Raw genomic sequence first — 22273 nt, forward strand, 5'->3', positions numbered from 1 at the left:
CTCATACTCTGCTCGGCAGCACGTCTCTGTGTCAGACTCGCTCCAGGCAGAATCACTTCGCTCCGCTCATACTCTGCTCGGCAAATGCACGGGGGAGGGTTGAGCCCAACCGGAACTACGAGAGCCCTGAGTGGAGCATCAGTGGATGTTAAAAAGAAAGCCGATTTTCATTCAAACAAAATTATGTTAAGTAGATATTCGAGTTAATCGTTAAAATCGATTTATCGCCCAGCCCTTCTTGATTTCCTAATTTTTTTTAATATACTCTTTATTTGCCATTTTTCTTATTTACAACACAACATACAAGGACAAAAAACAAGGGGCACTATAAATTATATAGCAGTGAAATAAAGTATTAAAATAAAGTATTAAAATTGTTCTGCTTCTTTATATGCAAACCATTTTGACCAGCGCTTAATATATATATATATGTCCTTTTATACGTAGAAAGTATGTCATCTTCTCCATTGAGTGTATTTCCTCTACTATTTCTTGCCATTGTTCAGTACGCGGTGGGTCAATCTTTTTACCAAGACTGAGTGATAGCTTTTTTATATTCAATCATTAGAATTCTAAAAAGATAAGTGTCTTCTTTTTGGACCACCTCACCCGGTAGTAAACCTAACAAGAAAATCAAAGGGTCTTTAGGGATGACATAACCCATTATCCTTCCAGTAATTGGATACAGTCCCAGAATTGTTCTAACTTTGGGCACATCCAAAATATATGGGAGTGATTGGCTTTCCGAAGTCCACACTGTCGCCAGCATTGCTGTTGTTCACCCCTTTGTTTATTAATAATATGAGGTGTAATGAAAAATCTAACCAAACTCTTCCACCCAAATTCCCTCCATCTTTTAGAGCTAATAGATTTTCTTGTGTCACACACATCGAAAGCCAATCACCCTCTGACACTTCCATAAACAGTTCCTTTTCCCATTTCGACTTATTATACAAGATATTATTTCCATTTTGTTTCTGCAGTGCTTTATACTGTATAATTTAGAGACAGTTTTACTTGGCAAGAGCTCATAAGCATCACTAAAAACGTTAACAATGTCAATGCCCTCAGGAGAGATACCTTTTCTTACCTTTTACTGTTGTAGAAATGTCTCACTTGAAAATATTTTAAAAGATCTGTTGTCTACTTTGTATTGACTCTTGAGTTGTTTGATTTTTTGAATGTGCTTTTTTTTTTTAAACTAACATAGGGTCATGGGGCCTCGATCTTCCCAATTCAAGAATGAAGAGTCTATTTCACTTAGTCGAAAACTCGGGTTGAGGGAGGGGCTTTCATATAATTTAAAAAAAAAAAAAAAGCATTTAAATGGAGGTGTGTAAAATGTCAGTTCAAGATTTGCGTGGCGCGTGTGATGCTGGATGTGCAGCATTTATTCTTATTTGTTTTATCTAAATTAAGTTTATTTTGGATAATTAGCATGTACAAAATAATTTACACCCTCTCGATCACTTGATAATTTAAAATTGGGGTGTCTCACATATATGAGAAATATATCTACAGAAAGCTTGAAATTTCTTTTAAATGAAAATGAAAGCATTATGTACTCTGTGAAAATTGCATTTCTCTTTAAAGGTGTGTTCATATGGAGAGAGTCAGCACTGTGAATTTCATCTTGCAGCTGACAAGAAAACATTGGTTTATTAATAAATAATTAAAATGTCTCCTTTTTCACAATTATTAGGCTACTTCTGTCACGGTTTTCGCTGCCTGAAGGAACACGGAGCCGAGGATAAACGAAATAAGGCTTTTATTATATACAACACAGGAGATATCCAACATGGAGCACAGAGGTAGGCACACGTTAGTAGCAAATGAAGCATCAAGTTGCAAGTGAGGAGACCCGACAAAACAGAACTGAAAAGACAAGGCTTATGTACAAAATGATAATTGGGGAAACACAGGTGGATGGCATAACTAAATTAACAGGGACATGGAACACATGAGGAAGATAATAGACACACCTGGGAACTAATCAAACTAAACACGGAAAGACAGAAACTGGGTCACGGGCAAAAACACACTAAATGAGTCCAGGTGTGACAGAACTCCCCCCTCCCGGTAGGTGCGTCCTCGCACCGTAGAAACAACCGAGGGAGGCGTGGGTGGGAACTTGGGAGGAGGTTCCGGTGGAGGACGGACTCCCAGGAGGGGGCCAGCAGACAGGGACCACGGAGGAAGGAGCCAGGGAGGAGACAGGAGCAGGAGGAGCCAGATGGTCCACCAGAGACCAGCCAGGACGGAGATCCAAGGTGGAGTCGACGGCGGGAGGAGCCATGGTGAAGGAAGGGTCGACGACACCAGGGGGCCGACAGGCGGAGACTGCACCGGTGGGTGAGGAGCCCTAGATGGAGCAGCACAGCCGCAGAGCCAGGGTGACGACGAGGATCCGGGGGCCTAGGTGGAGCTGAAGGCTCAGGCGACCAAGGTGGAGGCGGGGTCCTGGCAGACCGCTGTGGAGCCGGAGTGACCGAGGATGGAGGTGGAACCGGAGGGAAGTAGGAGCCTGACAAAGCCGGAGGGATGGAGTGACGAGGTGGAACCAGAGGAGAGGAGTCCCGATGCAGCGGATGGTCGACGACTGACCAAGGTGGAGCCGGAGGGACGAGGGAGCCCGGTGGAGCAGGGGGGATGACAGGCCACGGTGGAGACGAGGGAGCTAAGAGCCAAGGCGGAGCCGCTGGGTCGAAGGACCGAGGAGGAGTCCAGGGCTCGGAGGCTGGAGGCGGAGACGGGGCCTTAACGCGCCAAGGCGGAGCTGGAGACTGGCAGTCCAGCGGCGAACCATCGCGCCCCGATGGCGCGGACTGAGGGTGAGCTGCGGGACTGACTGGCACCAGCAGGGATGGCGAGGAACTGGCTGGTCTAGGAGGAGGAGAGAGGAGAAGGATGGGAGGAAGGACAGGAGGATCAGGACTGGACGGAACCAGCGAAAGAGGAGTAGAGGGACCAGCAGGTTTGGGAGGAGGCGGGAGAGGGAGGCTGGGAGGCAATACAGGAGACACAGAAGATTCAGGGCTGGGTGGAACCAGCGGAGACACAGATGATTCAGGGCTGGGCGGAACCAGTGGTGAAACAGAAAAATCATGGCTGGGCGGAACCAGCGGAGACACAGAAGATTCAGAGCTGGGCGGAACCAGCGGAGACACAGAAGATTCAGAGCTGGGCGGAACCAGCGGAGACACAGAAGATTCAGAGCTGGGCGGAACCAGCGGAGACACAGGAAACTCAGGGCTGGGCGGAACCAGCGGAGACACAGGAAACTCAGGGCTGGGCGGAACCAGCGGAGACACAGGAAACTCAGGGCTGGGCGGAACCAGCGGAGACACAGGAAACTCAGGGCTGGGCGGAACCAGCGGAGAAACAGAAAACTCAGGGCTGGGCGGAACCAGCGGAGAAACAGAAAACTCAGGGCTGGGCGGAACCAGCGGAGAAACAGAAAACTCAGGGCTGGGCGGAACCAGCGGAAATGGAGCAGAGGAAATGACTGGAGGAGGTAGGAGTGGGAGACTGAGAGGGTATACAGGGGACTCAGGGCTGGACGGAACCAGCGGGGAAACAGGAAAATTAGGGATTACCTCCATAGACCAGTCCATCAGATCCAGAACTTGCTCCATATGATCTTCAGAGACTGCATACAGCTCACCCTCAGTCGCAGGAGTGTGGGCAGGGCTTTCCTCCACGCCCTCGATCTCCACGAGGACTCCCACGATGCACGGTGTGCCCGGCTCACACACCTGGTCAGTCGCGCTCTCGAGATCCTGTTCCCAGTCAATGGATTGCTCGGGCTCTGCGGCTGCGGTGGGCTCTGGCTCCGTGTAGCGAGTTGGTGGCTGGCTGGTCTCTGGGTAGGGAGTGGGACTGGCGAGATCCTCTATGGGGCTGACGGTGAAAGATGAGCCATTTCTCGCCAGAGTCCACTCCACGTATGCGGCGAAATCCTCCCGAGGACCATCTTCGGGCGACAACGCTCTGCACTTGGAGTTCAGGCTGGTGTTGTAGAAGGTGCAGAGCGCGTCGTCCGGGTAGCTGGTGGCATTAGCTAATAGCAGAAACCGTCTGGTGTGGTCCTCGAGAGAGCGTCCTTCCTGCTCCAGCATGAGGAGGAGGAATCCGGGGCTAGAGAGGGGATCCATCAAACACTACAAAACAAAAAGACTGAGAAAAAATGAAAGCAAAACGGAGGGAAAGACGCAGTTTTAAACTTTCTTTTTTATGGTCGGGTCTTCTGTCACGGTTTTACGCTGCCTGAAGGAACACGGAGCCGAGGATAAACGAAATAAGGCTTTTATTATATCCAACACAGGAGATATCCAACATGGAGCACAGAGGTAGGCACACGTTAGTAGCAAATGAAGCATCAAGTTGCAAGTGAGGAGACCCGACAAAACAGAACTGAAAATACAAGGCTTATGTACAAAATGATAATTGGGGAAACACAGGTGGATGGCATAACTAAATTAACAGGGACATGGAACACATGAGGAAGATAATAGACACACCTGGGAACTAATCAAACTAAACACGGAAAGACAGAAAGTGGGTCACGGGCAAAAACACACTAAATGAGTCCAGGTGTGACAACTTCTGCATGTGCTTTGTGGACAACTTAATGCCTGTACTTGAGTGTGGAATTTATTAAGACTTAATTATGTAAATTTAATATAATCTCTGATTACTTTAATAATGACAAATGAACGATTAGAACTAGAAAAATCTTACGTGGGGGCAGACGATTGTTTAGTGTATAAACAACATGACGAGTCCTATCTAAACCTGCTCAGCAAGTCTGAAACCGTCATAAGACACTGTCCATATGAAAGAACAAGAGATTCACACCATCTCGACCCCCACAAACTACCCCCAAAAAACCCAGCCCCCTCCAGGTAGACTGAATTCTGTGAATGTGCTGTGGCGCTGGGCCGGTGGCCATCTTGGGATCTGACGCTGGGCTGGCGGCCATCTTGCACCGTGGCGATGGGCTGGCAACCACTTTGTGCTGAGGCGCTGGGCTGGCGACCATACTGTGCAGTGGTGCTGGGCTGGCGGTCCTACTGTCTGTAGACCCCGGTCTAGAGTCGGCCATCCCACCGAGAGAGACAGATGTGGCTGAGTCATCCCATCAAATTCGATGCTATAGTTAACTGGTGAACTCCTAAAATTCCAGTATCTCCAGCCCCTTCATCTCCCACCCAGGTAAAGGGTCATCCAGGCAGTCGTGGAAAAGGTCCTTCAGGGCCTCATCGTTATACCCCATCCCCACTGCCACTGTCCAGAACATTTGCGCCAAGCCCCGACCTCACTCCCCTTTTGACGGAGAGTGGTTAGGTTAGAAAGTCTCCCCATCTGCTCCTCTATGGTGGCTGGGGAACGTATATGAAATCCCACACCACTGGATCTTAGCATGATGGAGTCCTTCTGTCACGTACGGGAACACAGGAGACAAGAGATCCAAGTGCAGTGTAGGTTTAATAGGGTTATCCAAAATCAGAGTGAAAACAAGCCGGGGTTGTAATCAAACATCAGTCCAAACAGAAACAAACAAATAAACAAACAAGATCAAGAACAGGATCTAGAATCTAGGCACACGAGGAAACTTGGTGACGGAAAGTAAGGAATCCATCCAGACAAATGGAAACAGCGCAGATATATAGGCAGGGTAATGACCGGCAAGTGAAGACACCTGAGTGCAATTAACAGGAGTGCAATTAGTGTCATGAAGGGACAAGGCTTGTGGGAATAGTAGTGCCTGCAGTGAGGTGCCAATGGGGAAGTGAGACCACTAGTGGACACCCAGGGAAACAGAGACCAGACAGCGTGACAGGCGGTGTAAAGTGCATTTGCAGCTTTTGACCACTGAGTGGCGCTTTAACCACAAGTTATCAAACAAGCGAATCAAAGCACATTTTCGCAAATAGACGTCAGTTTTGCCTCGATGATGTGTTACATTTCACTGCTTCAGTCACGGAAAATGAAAGAAAAAAACTATAGTTTAAATATTTAATATATTTAATATCCACAGATGAAAGTTTGGTATTGATGACATTATGTGCATTTCTTAGAACGAATTCAAGCAGGATAAATTGTCACGATCCTGTATTCTTCTCTTACTCTCTTCCTCCCTCTTCTGGTCACACTTATTATTACTTCCTTCCGCGCACACACATCCTCGCTCATTATCCCATTCATCCTCAGCTGCTTCCCATCATCTCATCTCCACACTCTCTCCACACCTGTTTCCTACCTTCTCTGATTAAACTCTCTATTTCTAGGCTTTCCTTTCCTCTGTTCTTTAGCCCTATTTGGACGGGACTAGTTTTCTAAACTACGTTTGAGTTTCGATTCTTAACACCGGATGTCTGAGATTTTAATGTACCAATTCGGACGGGACTACATCTCCGTGTTTATTACAGAGGTGGGAGGGTCTGATTTGTGCATCTGGGCGTCACAGAGATCACGCGCTCTGTATGCGTGCATTGCATTCATTCAGAATGATTGCCATTAGTATTATTACATAATAAATACTAAATGGCTAGTATAACAAAACCATGTTAATGTGTGATTTCTTTAGTTTAACTTGTTTTCCTTTTTTGTGTAGTAGGCTAAACCTACCGTATGTTTAATTTTCATAAAGGTACATATGTAATTAAAACATTATGTAACATTATGAGTGCATAAATGAACGTGAGTATTCTTACCAGATGCTAATATTACAATAGCCGGTATTAACAGTTTACGTGATCTTGCTCTTTTTATTCGTGATCTTGCTTCATATTTTATTATATGTATTATTTTTTTATTATTATTTCTTTGCCGGTAAGCAAATATATCAAACATGTGCGCGGTAAGAGCATCTACGGTAATTCACGTTGGCCAAAGCACACAAGGAAACGCGTTGTGAAATAAAATATCACCGGCAATCACAGACATTCGCATTCGGACGGGATTAGTTTTCTCAGAGGATCACTGAGTTTGCTGAAAAATGGTAGGTAATTTGCTCTGGAATTATCACAGAGGTTGTCACCTTTCAATCAATCACCTTTATTTATATAGTGCTTTAAACAAAATACATTGCGTCAAAGCACTGAACAACATTCATTTGGAAAACAGTGTGTCAATAATGCAAAATGATAGTTAAAGGCAGTTCATCACTGAATTCAGTTATGTCATCTCTGTTCAGTTTAAATAGTGTCTGTGCATTTATTTGCAATCAAGTCAATGGTATCGCTGTAGATGAAGTGACCCCAACTAAGCAAGCCAGAGGCGACAGCGGCAAGGAACCGAAACTCCATCGGTGACAGAATGGAGAAAAAAACCTTGGGAGAAACCAGGCTCAGTTGGGGGTCAGTTCTCCTCTGACCAGACGAAACGGTCTCAGGTTACGTATGTAACCATGGTTCCCTGAGTAGGGAACGAGACACTGCGTCCTCTAGGGGGCGCTTTGGGGAACACCTCGTCGTGACCCGTGTCTGAAGCATACAATGAAAAAACACCAACTTGTTGGCCGTCGACAGCCTCCGACGTCACTACCGGCGCGACTATAAATCAGCACCGGGAGAGCACGTCATTATCTTCTTCGTCTGAAGCTTGCGTCCGAAGCATGGCAGAGAGCTAGAGGACGCAGTGTCTCGTTCCCTACTCAGGGAACCATGGTTACATACGTAACCTGAGACCGTTCCCTTTCGAGGGAACTTCGAACTGCGTCCTCTAGGGGGCGCTTTGGGGAACAGTATACCCACGCCGCCATGCTGAGGGGAATGCAGGCCAGAATCATGGCGAACACTAAGTACCAACTCTACCATTACTATGGGAGTTGCCCCTGGGACGTTTAGACGGCTGTCTGTGACAGTACCCCTCATGGCCAAAAGGCCTAAGCTACATACCCAACTTAATTGTTAGGGCCTCGGCCCTGGGTAGAGCTGAAGGCTTGGAATCAGGAAAGATTCCTTTAAAGGGATACGGCTAAGAACCTAGCATTTGTACCAAGTCCTGCCTGTCACACAGGGGCTACCGCTAGCTTACGCATAAGCTTGCTGAAAGAGCTGTCTCAACAGTTCTCTAGTAGCAACACCCTGTTTAGATAGGTATCCGAGGATACATAGGTGGAGTGGCGCCCAAGATGAACGGGGCTTTTACCAACTCAAGAAAGGGCACGAAGCAACCGCGCGAAGCCCTCACCATATAGGATTTTAGAAAGAACGCAGAATACTAGCGTGCAAACTTACCACAGTGTGGATTTCAGAAAATGTGCAAAGACTACACGTGCACACTTACCATAGCATGGATTTTCAAATACTGTTCTAAGGAGGGGCTCTCGTGGCACTCGGATAGAGCAGCTCATAGATGGAATGTTGCATCTTAAAACAGTATGATTGAGAGTAGGGGTGCTCCGATCACGATCGGCCGATCGTTAATGCACATCTCGTCAGTAAAGCCGGTTTTCTAATCAGCGGTTAATTGCATCAGGTGCGTGGTTTCACATAGAGCAGCTGTTACTACACAGAGCCGTTGTTAATAGAAAAGATGCACCAAAAAACGCTAAAAATGAAGTGGATTTGCGCATCTTCTCTATTAACAACGGCTCTGTGTAGTAACAGCTGCTCTATGTGAAATCACGCACCTGATGGAATTAACCGCTGATTAGAAAACCGGCTTTACTGACGAGAAGCGCATAACGATCGGCCGATCGTGATCGGAGCACCCCTAATTGAGTCATCAACTCGATCTATGGAAACAATACTGGAGCGCTCTGGGAAAAAAAACAGAGAACTCCGTCTCGTACGAGAGGAGAACTCCGAGCTCAGAGTAGCGCACTCATAGGTGACCCATTTTTTGGAAAAAGGGGAGCGCTGCTAAATTACCACGAGAATCAATAGCCCCTCATGTTGAGAAAAGCGATGCTTGAGGTGTATAAACAAATACACACTGGCTGAATGGAGCCCAAGGAACCAAGGTCTAATCATCTCAAGAAAGGGAACAAAGCGTTACCCCTCATCGTACAAGATTTCAGAAAGTTTGCAGAGTCTTGCATGCAAACTTACCACTTGTGGATTTTTAGAAAGTGTGTTCACATACACACTGACCACCATGTGGTTTTGAGAAAGTACACAAAGCTTAGCGTGTGTACTTAAAGGTTCCTAAGCATCGTAGAGGAGCTGAATCTCACGGGAGAGGCAAGCTCAATTTTACAAACCTCGGGTGAGGGGAGCATCACCTGAGGCAGCATATACAAGAAGACTTCTGTAACTGCCACCTCCACTTCCCGGTAGATACGACAGCACCCCTAAGCGGCCAGGAGACCCCTCGGGGTGACCTGGCCAGACATCCATGAAATTCCCTGCAGTGCTGTGCCAGGCCTGATGATCAAGGAGGCTCCCTCAGAAACCTGTGATCTCAGCCGCCTAATACCGGAACATGAAACCGAATGGCTGCTGCTGACGAATGTTTAGTAAACACTGTAACTGAGCACTGCAAAGGAAACTCAGACAGAGTTTATTAGTAGACACGTAACCACCAGCAATTAAATACACATAAGTATATACAGAGAGGGTTACATGTACTCACTCACCCTCCTACGCCGGAGCCCCGCTCAAGGGGTACCTCCTTTTAACCTGGACCATCAGTTTCAGGTTGGTTGCTATGGACATAGAACCATAAAAAAATATTATAGGTCCAGCATAGGAGACTGTTATGCGAGAGGTTTCCACCTAACCTCGATCAGGTGGAGAGCTGGTGGTTACAGGGGAATTAGGAAGGGGAGTATAAAAGCAGAAGTTAACCTTTCGAAGTCGATTAACGCATATACGCGTTTGTCTTTTCTTTTAGTAGATACCTCGGTATCATTCTGATTTGGACGAGAACGCTGCCTCGTCTAGATCATACCTCTTAGGTTCTGCTTACCTCCTCATGACCCACGATTCCTCTAACCCCTGCCCGCAGGTGGGGGAGGAGCGCGAGTTGCGACACTAGCCTTCTGTGCCCATCTTTGATCCTCAGATCAAGACAGGCCAGGACCCCTATGTTGTTTGGGCTCAGACCTGGACCTTCGTGGGACGAAGGATCTGAAAGCAGCAGAGCGCGCCTTCGTCTCCCTGAACTTTTCAAATCGCCGCCTCAACGGAAATACCGAAAAGTTCAGAAGGCGAAACCTGAGCATCGGGCAGAAAGCATTTTCTTTCCTCCCGATGTCTGTTCATCCACAGATGTCTCTCCGCTGCCACCATGGCCGCCATAGTCCTGCCCCATGGCGGAGGCGGCCTGCTTGGTAGCATGGAGAGAGATCCATGGTGTGGCGCAGCTCAGCTACCAGATCGGAAAAAGGCCCCAGCCTCTATCCAGGTCTCTTAGCAGATCAGTCTGATATGCTTGAAGCACCAGCATTGTGTGTAATAAAGCCTCAGCCTGACCTGCTACTGCGTATGCCTTGCCATTTAAGCGAGATGATTTTCTGAAGGGGCTTAGATGGCAAGGAGGGAGAATAAGAGAGGAGGTTTCCCCTGCAGAAAGAAAACATTTTTCACATATAAAAATTTATAAATTATTTATAAAATTTTTAGCTCTTTCTACAGGGGCATTCCCTCCTAGCCGCTTTCACGCATCACCTCGATGTCGGCAGATTACTTTAATGCCGAAACCGATGGATGCAAAAAGAAAACGGCATCTTTCATTTCTTTTTAATCTCTGTATGGAGATCATGCACAAATGAAAGGCTCACCTGAGCTGGAGGGTTATGGTCAAAAGGTAATTTTCGCTCAATAACCTCCAACAGCTCTACATACGCAGGGCAGGAGAATTGAGAAGGCTCAGCCTCAGCTTCTTCACCATCCTCAAATATCTCCTGCTTTTCCTGGGTAAAAACCCAGCAGAGCACTAACCTCAGTATGAGAAAGTGTTAAAGATATAACATCATCCTCCCAAGGCTCTCTCTCGTCCGCCGCTCCTTTTTTTTTTTTTTTTACGATCTCGAAAGGGAAAGTCCCTCTTTAAACCATTCAGACAGATCCATATGTATTCTCACGAGCTCATTTTCTTTACTGCCTCAGCGTGGACAGATCCTGAACCGCGGGAAGCAGATGGCTTGCCTTTTTTTTTTTTTTAGAAGAGAGACGAACGAGAGCGGAGCTTTTTCCATTGAAAAAACGCTCATAGTGCACGCAGATTGCCTCCTCAAAGACATCGCGTGCGTGCTCTTCACCCAAACAAATGACTCAAAGGTGTCATCGGGTGTCAAATAACGCCGACACGGATGCACACATCGTCTAAACGCTTGCTAGTTGTCGCCATGATAAACAGAGAAAGATCGCCCTTACCGGTTCTTTCAGATGCACGCTTCAAACAAAACAGTCAGTTGAAGATGAAGAAGATAATGACGTGCTCTCCCGGTGCTGATTTATAGTCGCGCCGGTAGTGACGTCGGAGGCTGTCGACGGCCAACAAGTTGGTGTTTTTTCATTGTATGCTTCAGACACGGGTCACGACGAGGTGTTCCCCAAAGCGCCCCCTAGAGGACCCAGTTCGAAGTTCCCTCGAAAGGGAACCAGTAGTTCAATTCCAGACTGCAGCAAAGTCAGATTGTGCAGAAGAATCATCTGTTTCCTGTGGTCTTGTCCTGGTGCTTCTCTGAGACAAGGTCTTTACAGGGGATCTGTATCTGGGCTCTAGTTGTCCTGGTCTCCGCTGTCTTTCAGGGATGTAGAGGTCCTTTCTAGGTGCTGATCCACCATCTGGTCTGGATACGTACTGGATCCGGGTGACTGAAGTGACCCTCTGATCTGGACACAGACTGGATCTGGTGGCTACGATGACCTCGGAATAAGAGAGAAACAGACTAATATTAGCGTAGATACCATTCTTCTAATGATGTAGCAAGTACATTGGGTGTTATGGGAAGTGTTTGTGGTTCCGGTTTACCTAATTAATGCAGCCTAAAAATCCTTTAACGGATTTGGATATTAAAAGCATATTAGTATGTTATGTGTAAGCCAGGTTAAAGAGATGGGTCTTTAATCTAGATTTAAACTGCAAGAGTGTGTCTGCCTCCCGAACAATGTTAGGTAGGTTATTCCAGAGTTTAGGCGCCAAATAGGAAAAGGATCTGCCACCCACACAAAGGGCAACGCTTTTTAGCTTTGTTAACTAGATGTTAGGGCTGTGCAAAAAAACGAATGCGATTTTCATGCGCATCTCATCAGTAAAAACGCTCATGTTATTATAAGTACATCTCCAGCACGTGCGTTCTAGCCCAATCGCGTTACCAGGAGGTCAGCCTGCTCTAAGCTGGTGTCGAATCACAGCACAGGAACCACTGACACAATCAGAACTCGTTACATTATTTCTGAAGGAGGGACTTTATGGAACAAGGAAGTCATCAGCCAGTTTTTGTGACAGTGAAAACAGCGGTATACAGATGGGTGAATTGTTTGAAAAATATCTGTGATTTTTTACACGCGAAACATGAACACGTTACATTGCACACTGTAAACACAATCAAAACTTCAAAAAAGCGTGAAAAGTGGGACCTTTAATAAATATAATATTCTTGATATTAAGCTGTTTCAGTGAGTCTCTAAAACTGGCTCTTCTTCATCCCGGTAAGATGATATGGTCGCTCGAACACAACAATATTCAGATTAGTCTCAGTGGCTTGAACTTCTCCTGCTGCTCTCAATCCGGGAATAATAATATAAAATAAAATAATATAACTTTACTTTCTACTGTTTGAATTAAATCGACTTTATTCTCATAATATTTCGACTTTATTCTCGTAATATTTCGACTTTATTCTCAATGTATTTCAAGTTTATTCTCGAAGTACATTAAAGGCCATGTTGCAGGTTAACCACTTTCGATTAATGGGTACATCAATCACTCAAGATATGTATATCATTTTTAAAATGTCTCAAAAATGGTCTTAAAGACCTAGTTTTTAAGTTTTTGGTATTAACTTTTTTTTTACGCAACTCGGTGATGACGTCACGTTGGGGAGAAGTGGAGGAAAGGTAGCCTCATCCTAGTATGATGCCGTGTTCCAGGCAACCCGTAACCCGTGTTTTTCCAACCTTAAACCCATGAAAGTGCACTGGAACGGCAGTCAAACCCGTGACTTCCCACCCGTGAACTCGTGTCTCATACTAGATCGATGTACTCCGAGGTCACACAGCACGTGAAACAACGATGACAGCCCCTACGAATAATAATGCCTACGGATGCAGTGTTTATGCAAGTGGTACACGTTGAAAAAATGATTTTAGGTCAATGCAACATTGCATTAAAATAAATAATCTAGTTATAATTCCTTGCGCTCAGAAAGTTTGGCATAACTTGCCTGGAACGGTACAAAGTCGTTAGTAGTGGTATGAAATAGTGATTCCGAGCTCAAAAACATGCCTAGAACGTGCGCAGCATCAGAACTAACATTATAGAGTCTGACTGGGATGAGGAAGAGGTGGCAAGAGCAAACATGTATGATGGCCCGCAGCCATGTAATTTCAAACCAGCCAGACGTGAGAGGGCAAATGAGGAATTGCCAAGAACTGATGTCCGTCAAAGCCTATGCATGGTCCGGGGAGAATTAGTGGAGAGTTGGTGAAGTGTATTTATATATATTACTGTCATTGAGTAGTACCGAGTGGAAAAACAATCAACGTTTGCTTTATTTCTAGTGGCAGTGATCATGACGTTAGTTCAGATAAGTACCGATAACCTTGATCTAGAAATCGTCATCTAGAAATAAAAGGCGTCATGCTAGCTATATGGACGTTTCTAAGCGTTTATCTCTTCCTCCGGTGAAAATGTTGTTGCAAACGTAGCCGTGTGTGTGTCGCTGTGTTTGACAGGAGCTTGTGTGGGTGCTGTCCCATGGAAACTGCGCTGGAAAGCTTGTGCTGTAGGGAAGCGAGCCCGTTTGGGTCGATGTTGGTCGATATCTCTCTATCTATCTCTCTGTCTATTTATCTATATATGTAGTCTATATATCTATATATATATCTATGTATTTATCTATTTATCTATATTCTGCACTATCTGAATACTCTCGTCTACTACTCGTCTCTCTAGTCACTCTCAATGCTCTCAAGGCAGGCTTTGGTCAATTCTCTCCCCAACGTGACGTGATGCAATGCATTGTGGGGGAAAGGAGACCGCTGTAAGATAGTACCTACTTTTTCGTATTATATTCCGTTTTGTGATACCCAACAACATAAAATACAATGAATAACAGTTTAAATGTTTATTACCAACAAGCAAATTGCACAAATTCGTTAAAAAATGTACTTTGCAACACGACATTTAAGTACATTAAGGAATAAAACATTTACCGTTTTTTGTAGTATTGTTTTGAATTTATCTCATCAGTGTTTAAAACTGTGTTGAAGTGTGTATGTTCTTGACTGTTTGTGTGTCATATCTGAGAGCAAATTTTGTTTTTCAGCAAGATTGAGTTGTTTTGAGTGGAGAGCTTAATTTTGAACTGAATATAGGAATCTTGGTGAATTGAGTTTTTCATAACAATACACACACAATGAAGGACAGATTTATTCTGGTTCATCAGTGCTTGTGTGAACAGGTTTGAGCTATCAGCTCTTTTATTGACTAGAACTCAGCTTAGACTCATTACTAAAAGAATGAACAGTAAACTTACATAATAAAAAATGAATTTGAGATTCAAAAGTGTATAATTAAACTTAAACTCTGTGTGAATGTGAACTGCAGATTTCACATTCAGATACGGTGTATAATTTGGGCATTGAAACTGAAGCTAGTCTTGGGTTATGCCTAACTCTGTGTTTGTCTGGTTTTAGGGTTACACATCAATTTAATGCGGGAATCAGTTAATGTTTCTTATATTGTTCAGTTTCTCTTATGCAAAATAAAATCTGCATGACATAACTGAATATCTCTCAGCTATGAGCATATAACATTAATAAATAAATTACTGGTTTTGTATCTCTTTGAAATAACTTTTAGTATTTTCGGCTATGCTCATAAGTAAAAAGAGAGTTTTCTTTGCTTACAAAGGCAGGTGATAAGCTCATTCAACATTCTTCGAGCGAGTCCTAGATATGTGTCTGCACCAAACCAGACCTTGACGAGTTCTAGTGTTTATGCTCCACAAAATCAGATGAAATCAGTCTCTGTCCTCATGCTGTTATCAGCTGAAACGGGGGGGGAGGGGGGCACTTTTTGTCAAAGAGATTCACCCTGAATGCATGACACATTTCCACATGATGGGCTCTGGTGGGCGGGGCTATAGCTGTGAGGGCGGGGCTTGTTCTGAGCACCTGATGCAGGTGAAGGCATTCAGATATACTTCAGCCTTCTGAATTCTATGGATCCCCGCACATGGCATGCAGGAAAAAAATAGTAGGCTAAATCGTGTGCATGATTTACTAATTCATTACCTCAATTTGCTAAATGTGTGAGATGGAAAGTGTGAGTGTGTGTGTGCATGTAGATCTCACATGCACACTTCAGAAGAATTCAGCTATTAGATTTAATTAATTCAGTCATCATTAATTTCAGCTTTTTGTGTTTTCCCACAGTTCACTGGAGTTCGTCTCAGTGTGTCTGGACTGTGGATCCATCTGTGATTTACGTCCTACATTCCACCGGAGTCTGTTGGAACAGATCAGATTTCAGTGGAATGAAGAACATGACACATGGAGAACAACATTATGGAAAAACACAGCGCCCTTCCTGAAAGAGTCAGTCTGTGGACGAGAACACATTCTTGTCCTGTATGTCATTCAAAATCAGTTAATGTTCAAAAAACTGTTTGTGTAAACGTAAAGCCTGGATTACAAATAAAATCATCTGGAAATGAGTATGACAAAGATATTAATTTCCATACAGTTAGAAATTAAGTTAGTTTATTATGTCTGTCGCAGACACATACACCTGACAGATACAAGTACATTCCCTTACGAAAAATAACCATGGTTTTATTATAGTAAAACTGTAGTAACCCATGGTTTTTTGGCGTATTGACTGCCATTTGTAAAACCACAGATTTACTACAAATACCATGGTTAAACTATGGTAAATATAGCAAAACCATGGTTAATTTGTGGTTACCATGGTTTAACTACAGTAACCATGGTTTTTTGGTTTTATTTGTAGTAAAACCATGGTTAATTTTCGTAAGGGCATAGAAACCTAAGCGTTTGTTCCTAGCAGATGTGAACTGAAGCAGGGGCTCCTTATTAGTGTAAAGTCTATATCCCTCCATCTAGAAATGAATCTCTCTGTCCATAATGACAAAGGATTACAAAAAAAATTAAACAAGGGTTCATAAAAATCATTTAGTCTGCAACTGTCCATCACTGGGCTGAGCTGCGTCCAAGAACGTCTTTGGCTCTTTCCCACAATTCAACTGTTTATTGACTTTCCTGTTAGAGATGATGATCACAATGGGACTGAGGACAGCATACAGAGACGACAAGAAGATCCTCACATCTGTGATCAGCGAGGAGTCAAGCATCTTAGGCACGGTCAGCGTATAAACCCACAATCCATTGTCCACTCCATAAATAATCACGTAGATTGTGACTAGCGTGACGACGGTGAGGGCAGCACGGCGCTCTGCAGATGGACCCTGCCTCGCCGCACCGCCCTGCAAACCCTTCACCCGCCGTCTGCGGCGGAGCAGGAACACCAGCAGGACCAGGCTGGCCGTTGTCATCAGAGATATTGGCACCACGTCTCGTCCTAATTGCGCCCCGCCATTGGCATCCATCGCCAGCTTGGACGGGAAGCTCAGGATACAGAACTTGACGTTGATCCCATTCTGCAGGAGTCTGGAGTCGTTCTGGGCCCTTACAGCGTAAAGCAACGTGGCGGCAGTCGTGGAGGTGTTGATTAGCCATAGAGCCAGGAAGAGGACAGCCAGGTACTGGGCGAACAGAGCACGGGCGACGGCCAAACGCGAGCCCGGCGGAGCCACGCTCAGGCACTGATACACGCTCAGCAGGAACGTCAGCCAGATGGACAGAGATCTGGACGTGCGATAGATGAAGATGACCACCTTGCAGCCGGTGTCATCAAACACATTGAGGATCTCAAACGTGGCTAGAACCTCCAGCAGGCAGCGAACGCCCACCACCATCAAGTTAGAAGACGCCAGGTGCAGCACGATGCTTTCTGTGGGCGAGAGACGGCCCTCGTGATACACCACCGAGAGGAAGGCACAGATGACCACGATGTTGCCTGGAACACCAGTCACGGCCAGAGACAGGTAGAGCAGGCCACGCGTCAAAGTGTCCGAGTTCATCTCAACCGCTTCTGATCTCTTGCAGCTTCTCTTGAAAGATTCCCTTCCCTTCAGAATAAGCTTTCGTTTTATAGTCTGACTCGGGCCACTGGGATCTTCCTGTGCGGGACGGTCCAGCGACTTCAGAGCTGAGCTCAATTATCTGAATGATGTGCAGTTGACTGATTCTGTCACAGATGCAACACTCTCTCGTGAAAATATTCCAGTGAGTGTCAGTTTGTGCCTGAAGGACAGCGAGTGCTTTAGCTGAGACTCTCTCAGAAACACTTGACTCGATCCTGTAAAACTCAATATTGCCTCACTGTCTCTCGTTTCCATCTCTGATCAAGTCTCTATTTCTCTGAACAAATTTAGGACTTAAGGACTGTATTGTGAGTCATTCAGATTAAAATCAATAAATGCAAACTAAATCTTAATGTTTGAGCTTATTGGTTGACTTAATATGAAACCAGGGATGGGTTTGAGCTTCTGTCATTCAATTAGTCATGATTTATGAAATTGAGAAATAAGAGCGTGCATCAAATGATGGCACATGTTGACTAGAGGAAACTGTGTAGTTCAAGTATCAACACAGTTCTGTTGACGTGTGCGTCTGGCCCGAGGGAATCCTGGGTCACTGATATCACATACATGAAGAACTCATTAACACCACATGAGAAAACAGACCAGCCCAGACCTGCTGTAAAGCGTCCGCTCGTCCCAGACCTCCTCATTACAGACCGTGTTTGCAAAGATTTATCTATCTAATGCTCCTAATGTTTTCTAATTCTCTCATGAGGGACACCATTAGTGGAAAATTAACAGCTGCTCTCACAAACGAAAAACCTTAAGATTTTTTTGCTTCAGAAACAGTGTTAGTTGATTAAAAATAGACCATATTTTTCCACATATCTAAAATAGATAGACCACATTAACCAATCATCAGAAATATAAACATGAACACAATGAAAAACGCAAACATGGACAGAAACAGAAGAAAAACGGAGAAGAATATTCAATTGTGAAAAATGTAAGCAAAATCTAAATCATCCACTGAGGGGAATGTCTTCTGTTTTCTCAGCTTGCCATTGAAACACTAGCTCTTTTAGTCATGGAGTAATTAAGATGCCCCTCAGGTGGACACTTTGGTCTCCTTCGTGTCTTCTTTTGGGTTTTCGGGTCCCTATCGGCTACCACGGGGGCATTAGAGGCTTTATATTCAGACATGGACTTCAGAAAGCCCTTCAGACAGAGCATTCACACTCAATCTCTAAATGGATCTATGCGTCACCATCAAAGGGGTCTCGTTCCTGCTGCAGGCGGGTCTGGGGATCCGGGCCAACACGGTGGTCCTGCTGGCCTATGTCCACATCATGCTGACCGACGCTCAGCCCGTTCCTCATCATCTCGTCTAATAAGAAGGTCAAAGCCAGGATGGTGTGTGCGACCTCGTCAGACCAGGAGCGGCAAGCAGAGGATAGCAAGGACTCAAAAGCTGCCAAAAACTGAGCTTAACAAAGATTTGTAGTTTTGCAGTAAAGTCACAAATATGTGTCCCTGGAGCACAAAAGCAGTAATAAGTATCACAGGTATATTTGTAGCAATGGACAACAATATATTGTATGGGTCAAAATTATACATTTCTCTTTTCTGCCAAAAATCATTAGGATATTAAGTAAAGATCATGTTCCATGAAGATATTTTGTAAATTTCCTGCAATAAATATATCAAAACTTATTTTTTGATTGGTAATATGCATTGCTAAGAACTTAATTTGAACAACTTTAAAGATGATTTTCTCAATATTTAGACTTTTTTGCTCCCTCAGATTCCAGATTTTCAAATAGTTGTATCTCAGACAAATATCGTCCTCAGACACTTAAAGACTGTTTTTATGGTCTAGAGCAGTGGTTCCTAACCACGTTCCTGGAGACCCTTAACACTGCATGTTTTCCATGTCACCTTAATCAAACACACCTGATTCAGATCACCAGCTCTTTAGTAGAGACTCAAAGACCTGAAATGAGTGTGTCAGACAAAGGAGAGATGCAAAATGTGCTGTGTTGGGGAGCCTCCAGGAACGTGGTTGAGAACCACTGGTCTAGAGTAACATATTATAAAGATATTATATTACAATTTTTAAAAATTAGATATTGTATTCAATATAACAAAGTATCTGATATTATTAAGCCTGACCGTGTCTGTATTTGAGTGGCACCTAATAAATTATTTTGACGAGTTGTTGTTCAGTCGCCATCTTGGCTGGTTGTGTCTGGCTTCAGTCGCGCGCTGAACAGATCCGGAAACCTCTGTCCGAGATAAACTGACGGTGAGTTCGCATTTAATCTGGTTTTCTCTCGATTACGCTTTTGGAAGATCAGCGACTGTAACTACCCAGCCGGCATTTCAACGTTGATTCAACGTTGAAACAACGTCAGGTCCATGGTGAAATCACGACGTTGATTCACCGTTGAAATCGTGACGTTGATGTACGGTTGAAATCACGACGCTGATTCACCGTTGAAATCACGATGTTGAATCAACGTTGAATAACCTTTCGATTTTGCAAATTGGATCAACGTTGAAATCACGACGTTGATTCACCGTTGAAATCGTGACGTTGATGTACGGTTGAAATCACGACGCTGATTCACCGTTGAAATCACGACATTGAATCAACGTTGAATAACCTTTCGATTTTGCAAATTGGATCAACGTTGAAATCACGACGTGGATTCACCGTTGAAATCGCGACGCTGTTTCACCGTCTTACCTGCATTATGGGTGAATTAGGGTCGGGCTGCAGCCCTGGGATGAAAGCTGAATGAGGTGTTGATTTTGAAAAGTTAATCAGCGTTGATAACACAACGTTGTTTCCCCCGTCGTACCTTGCACCGTGTATAAATACACCTAGATTCTAGTTGGCATTTAGATCAACACGGTACATGCAAGGCTAAAAATCTAATGACTGGCAGCAATGGCTTTACAAATAACTTCAATAAACTACCACATGCTCAAAATTGTCAAACAGCAGTTAAATTTTGGAAACATACTGAATGAAACAGATGAAAATAATCCCACACTTTATTATGCAGAGTATGCATGGAGGTAATGCTAAAAACAGGTAGTAGAACAATCCAAATACAATAATATTTAAAGGTTTTTGTAAAATAATTTGGCACAAAAATGCATATTTTTTGCAGCACTTACAAGACAAACCCTTGTACCTTTAGGACTGAAACCAGTGGATCTTTTATTTTGGTGGAAAACTACAGTTTCTGTCAAAAACATGTTTTAGTAATGTGTCTCATTTCAAGTTGTGCACATTTGTGCCGTGAAAATGTGTTGCACAGTACGAGCAGGGAACCTTCAACCAGGTGATTTCTAACGGGAACCCCCCGGACTGTGTCTTCTTTACCGTGGGGAATGCAGAATGAGATTTCTACCGCAGGGCACTCTAAAATGTTAGAACCAGCAGCCTTAGTGTATACAGTGTGGTTGTGCTTCGGGTGATCCTTGAAAGTGTCCCAGCGCTAGGTTCATTCTGATGCTCCACTCTCTCCCACTTGTGCACTTTCTGTACCGTCCTGTATAAACATTTACATTTAATCATTTAACAGACGCTTTTATCCAAAGCGACTTACAAATGAGAAGAACAGAAGCAGTCAGGTGTACAAGCGAACAACAACAGTATACAAGTGCCATGACAAGTCTCAGTTAGTCTAGTACAGAACGCATAGCCAGGTTTTTTTTATTTATTTTTTTAATATGAAAGACAAGAAAAGAAGGAAAAGTGCTAGCATTAGTTGGTTAAGTTCTGGTGAAAAAGATGAGTCTTAAGATGTTTCTTGAAAATGAGTAAAGACTCAGCAGTTTGGATTGAGATTGGGAGGTCATTCCACCAGCTGGACACAGTCCAGGAAAAGGTCCGTGAGAGTGATTTTGAAGCTCTTTGGGATGGCACCACAAGGCGTCGTTCACTTGCAGAGCGCAAACTTCTGGAGGGAACATAAGATTTAACCAGTTTGTTTAGGTATGTTCACAATGTTTGACAATAACTTTGATATTGTGAAATATATTTAACTGAAAACTGAATGCAAAATAAATCACAATATTTTCACTTTACAGTTCAGTAACAGTGATGTTGGAAACAAAGTGGACAACACTATTCATTAAACACTTATTTAATGTATTCAGATGAAAATTTACAATATTAACAAATTATTCACAAGCAGTGTTTTCAGAACCCCCAGTTACACTGTTTTAAACAGAACACTAACATTACAGTGTAGTAAAACAAGTCAAATCAAATTCAGTACATTTTTAATAAACTAAGTACAATCAAAACCTATCACAAAAGGTCAAAGCATCTCTAGCAGAAGTGACAGTGCAATGTAGCAGAAGAACAATTTCTTACCAATGTTTCAAGAATAAACTGGATCCTCGATGACTCTACAAGGGGAAAGAAGAAATGGTTTACTGAAAAGTTCTTAAAAAGCAGGATTTCATATTATACCATTTCTTTAAACCACTGGTTCTCAAACTTTTTATACCAAGTACCACTTCAGAAAATATTTGTTATTAAATATTAAGTTGCACCATAATGACCAACATTACATTTCAGCAGCGTAGTAGGCCAAACTATTCAGCTACAGGTCTACAGTTAAAAAATGAGGCAGTTTTATTCTAATAAGAATATTTATTGTTGTCAGACACTTTACCATGTTTGAACATTAACACTACAACTGTGCTTACATACACAGGTAAATAAAAAAAAAGTTTAAATTAAAATGAAATTTTAAATGTAATTATGTAACTAAAGTTACAAAACTGTACTGTACTTTAACTGTAACATACTTAAATGTGCAAACTTACTCAAAGATTAAGTTAAAATATATTAACATTAATTAGTTTAATTTAGTGATTCACCTGCAACTAGAGGGGGCCTGACACTTTGAGAACCATGGCTTTAAACAATCCTTTTATTTATTTATTCATTTTCATTAATTC

General features: G+C 43.7%; 2 protein-coding genes across 2 annotated transcripts in view; one reads left to right on the top strand and one right to left on the bottom strand.

Annotated features, from left to right (window-relative positions):
* Positions 1 to 7458: 7458 nt before the first annotated feature.
* LOC127953048 (olfactory receptor class A-like protein 1) lies at positions 7459 to 17284 on the bottom strand. Its single transcript, XM_052551941.1, has 3 exons — positions 16339 to 17284; positions 9630 to 9655; positions 7459 to 7807 (listed from the first exon to the last, which is right to left on the bottom strand). The coding sequence occupies exons 1-3, from the start codon at positions 17282 to 17284 to the stop codon at positions 7658 to 7660; spliced, it is 1122 nt and encodes a 373-aa protein (XP_052407901.1). The 3' UTR covers positions 7459 to 7657.
* Positions 17285 to 19503: 2219 nt separating this feature from the next.
* LOC127952730 (gastrula zinc finger protein XlCGF49.1) overlaps positions 19504 to 22273 on the top strand; it is an 88182-nt gene continuing 85412 nt past the window's right edge. The window contains exon 1 of the mRNA XM_052551436.1: positions 19504 to 19592. The gene's annotated coding sequence lies outside the window, so the exon portion shown is untranslated. The remainder of the gene's footprint in view (positions 19593 to 22273) is intronic.

Source organism: Carassius gibelio, chromosome B3 (assembly GCF_023724105.1).
Source record: "Carassius gibelio isolate Cgi1373 ecotype wild population from Czech Republic chromosome B3, carGib1.2-hapl.c, whole genome shotgun sequence".
Taxonomy (NCBI): Eukaryota; Metazoa; Chordata; class Actinopteri; order Cypriniformes; family Cyprinidae; genus Carassius; species Carassius gibelio.

Bases quoted from the DNA above. Each gene is read 5' to 3' on its own strand.
- LOC127953048 (XM_052551941.1), bottom strand. From the start codon at position 17,284: ATGAACTCGGACACTTTGACGCGTGGCCTGCTCTACCTGTCTCTGGCC. The intron at 9,656-16,338 runs GTGATGGACAGT...CTATGTCCATAG, and splicing joins CTTGGACGCAGCTCAGCCCA to CAACCAACCTGAAACTGATG. The intron at 7,808-9,629 runs GTTAAAAGGAGG...TGGTAGAGTTGG, and splicing joins ACCTGAAACTGATGGTCCAG to TACTTAGTGTTCGCCATGAT.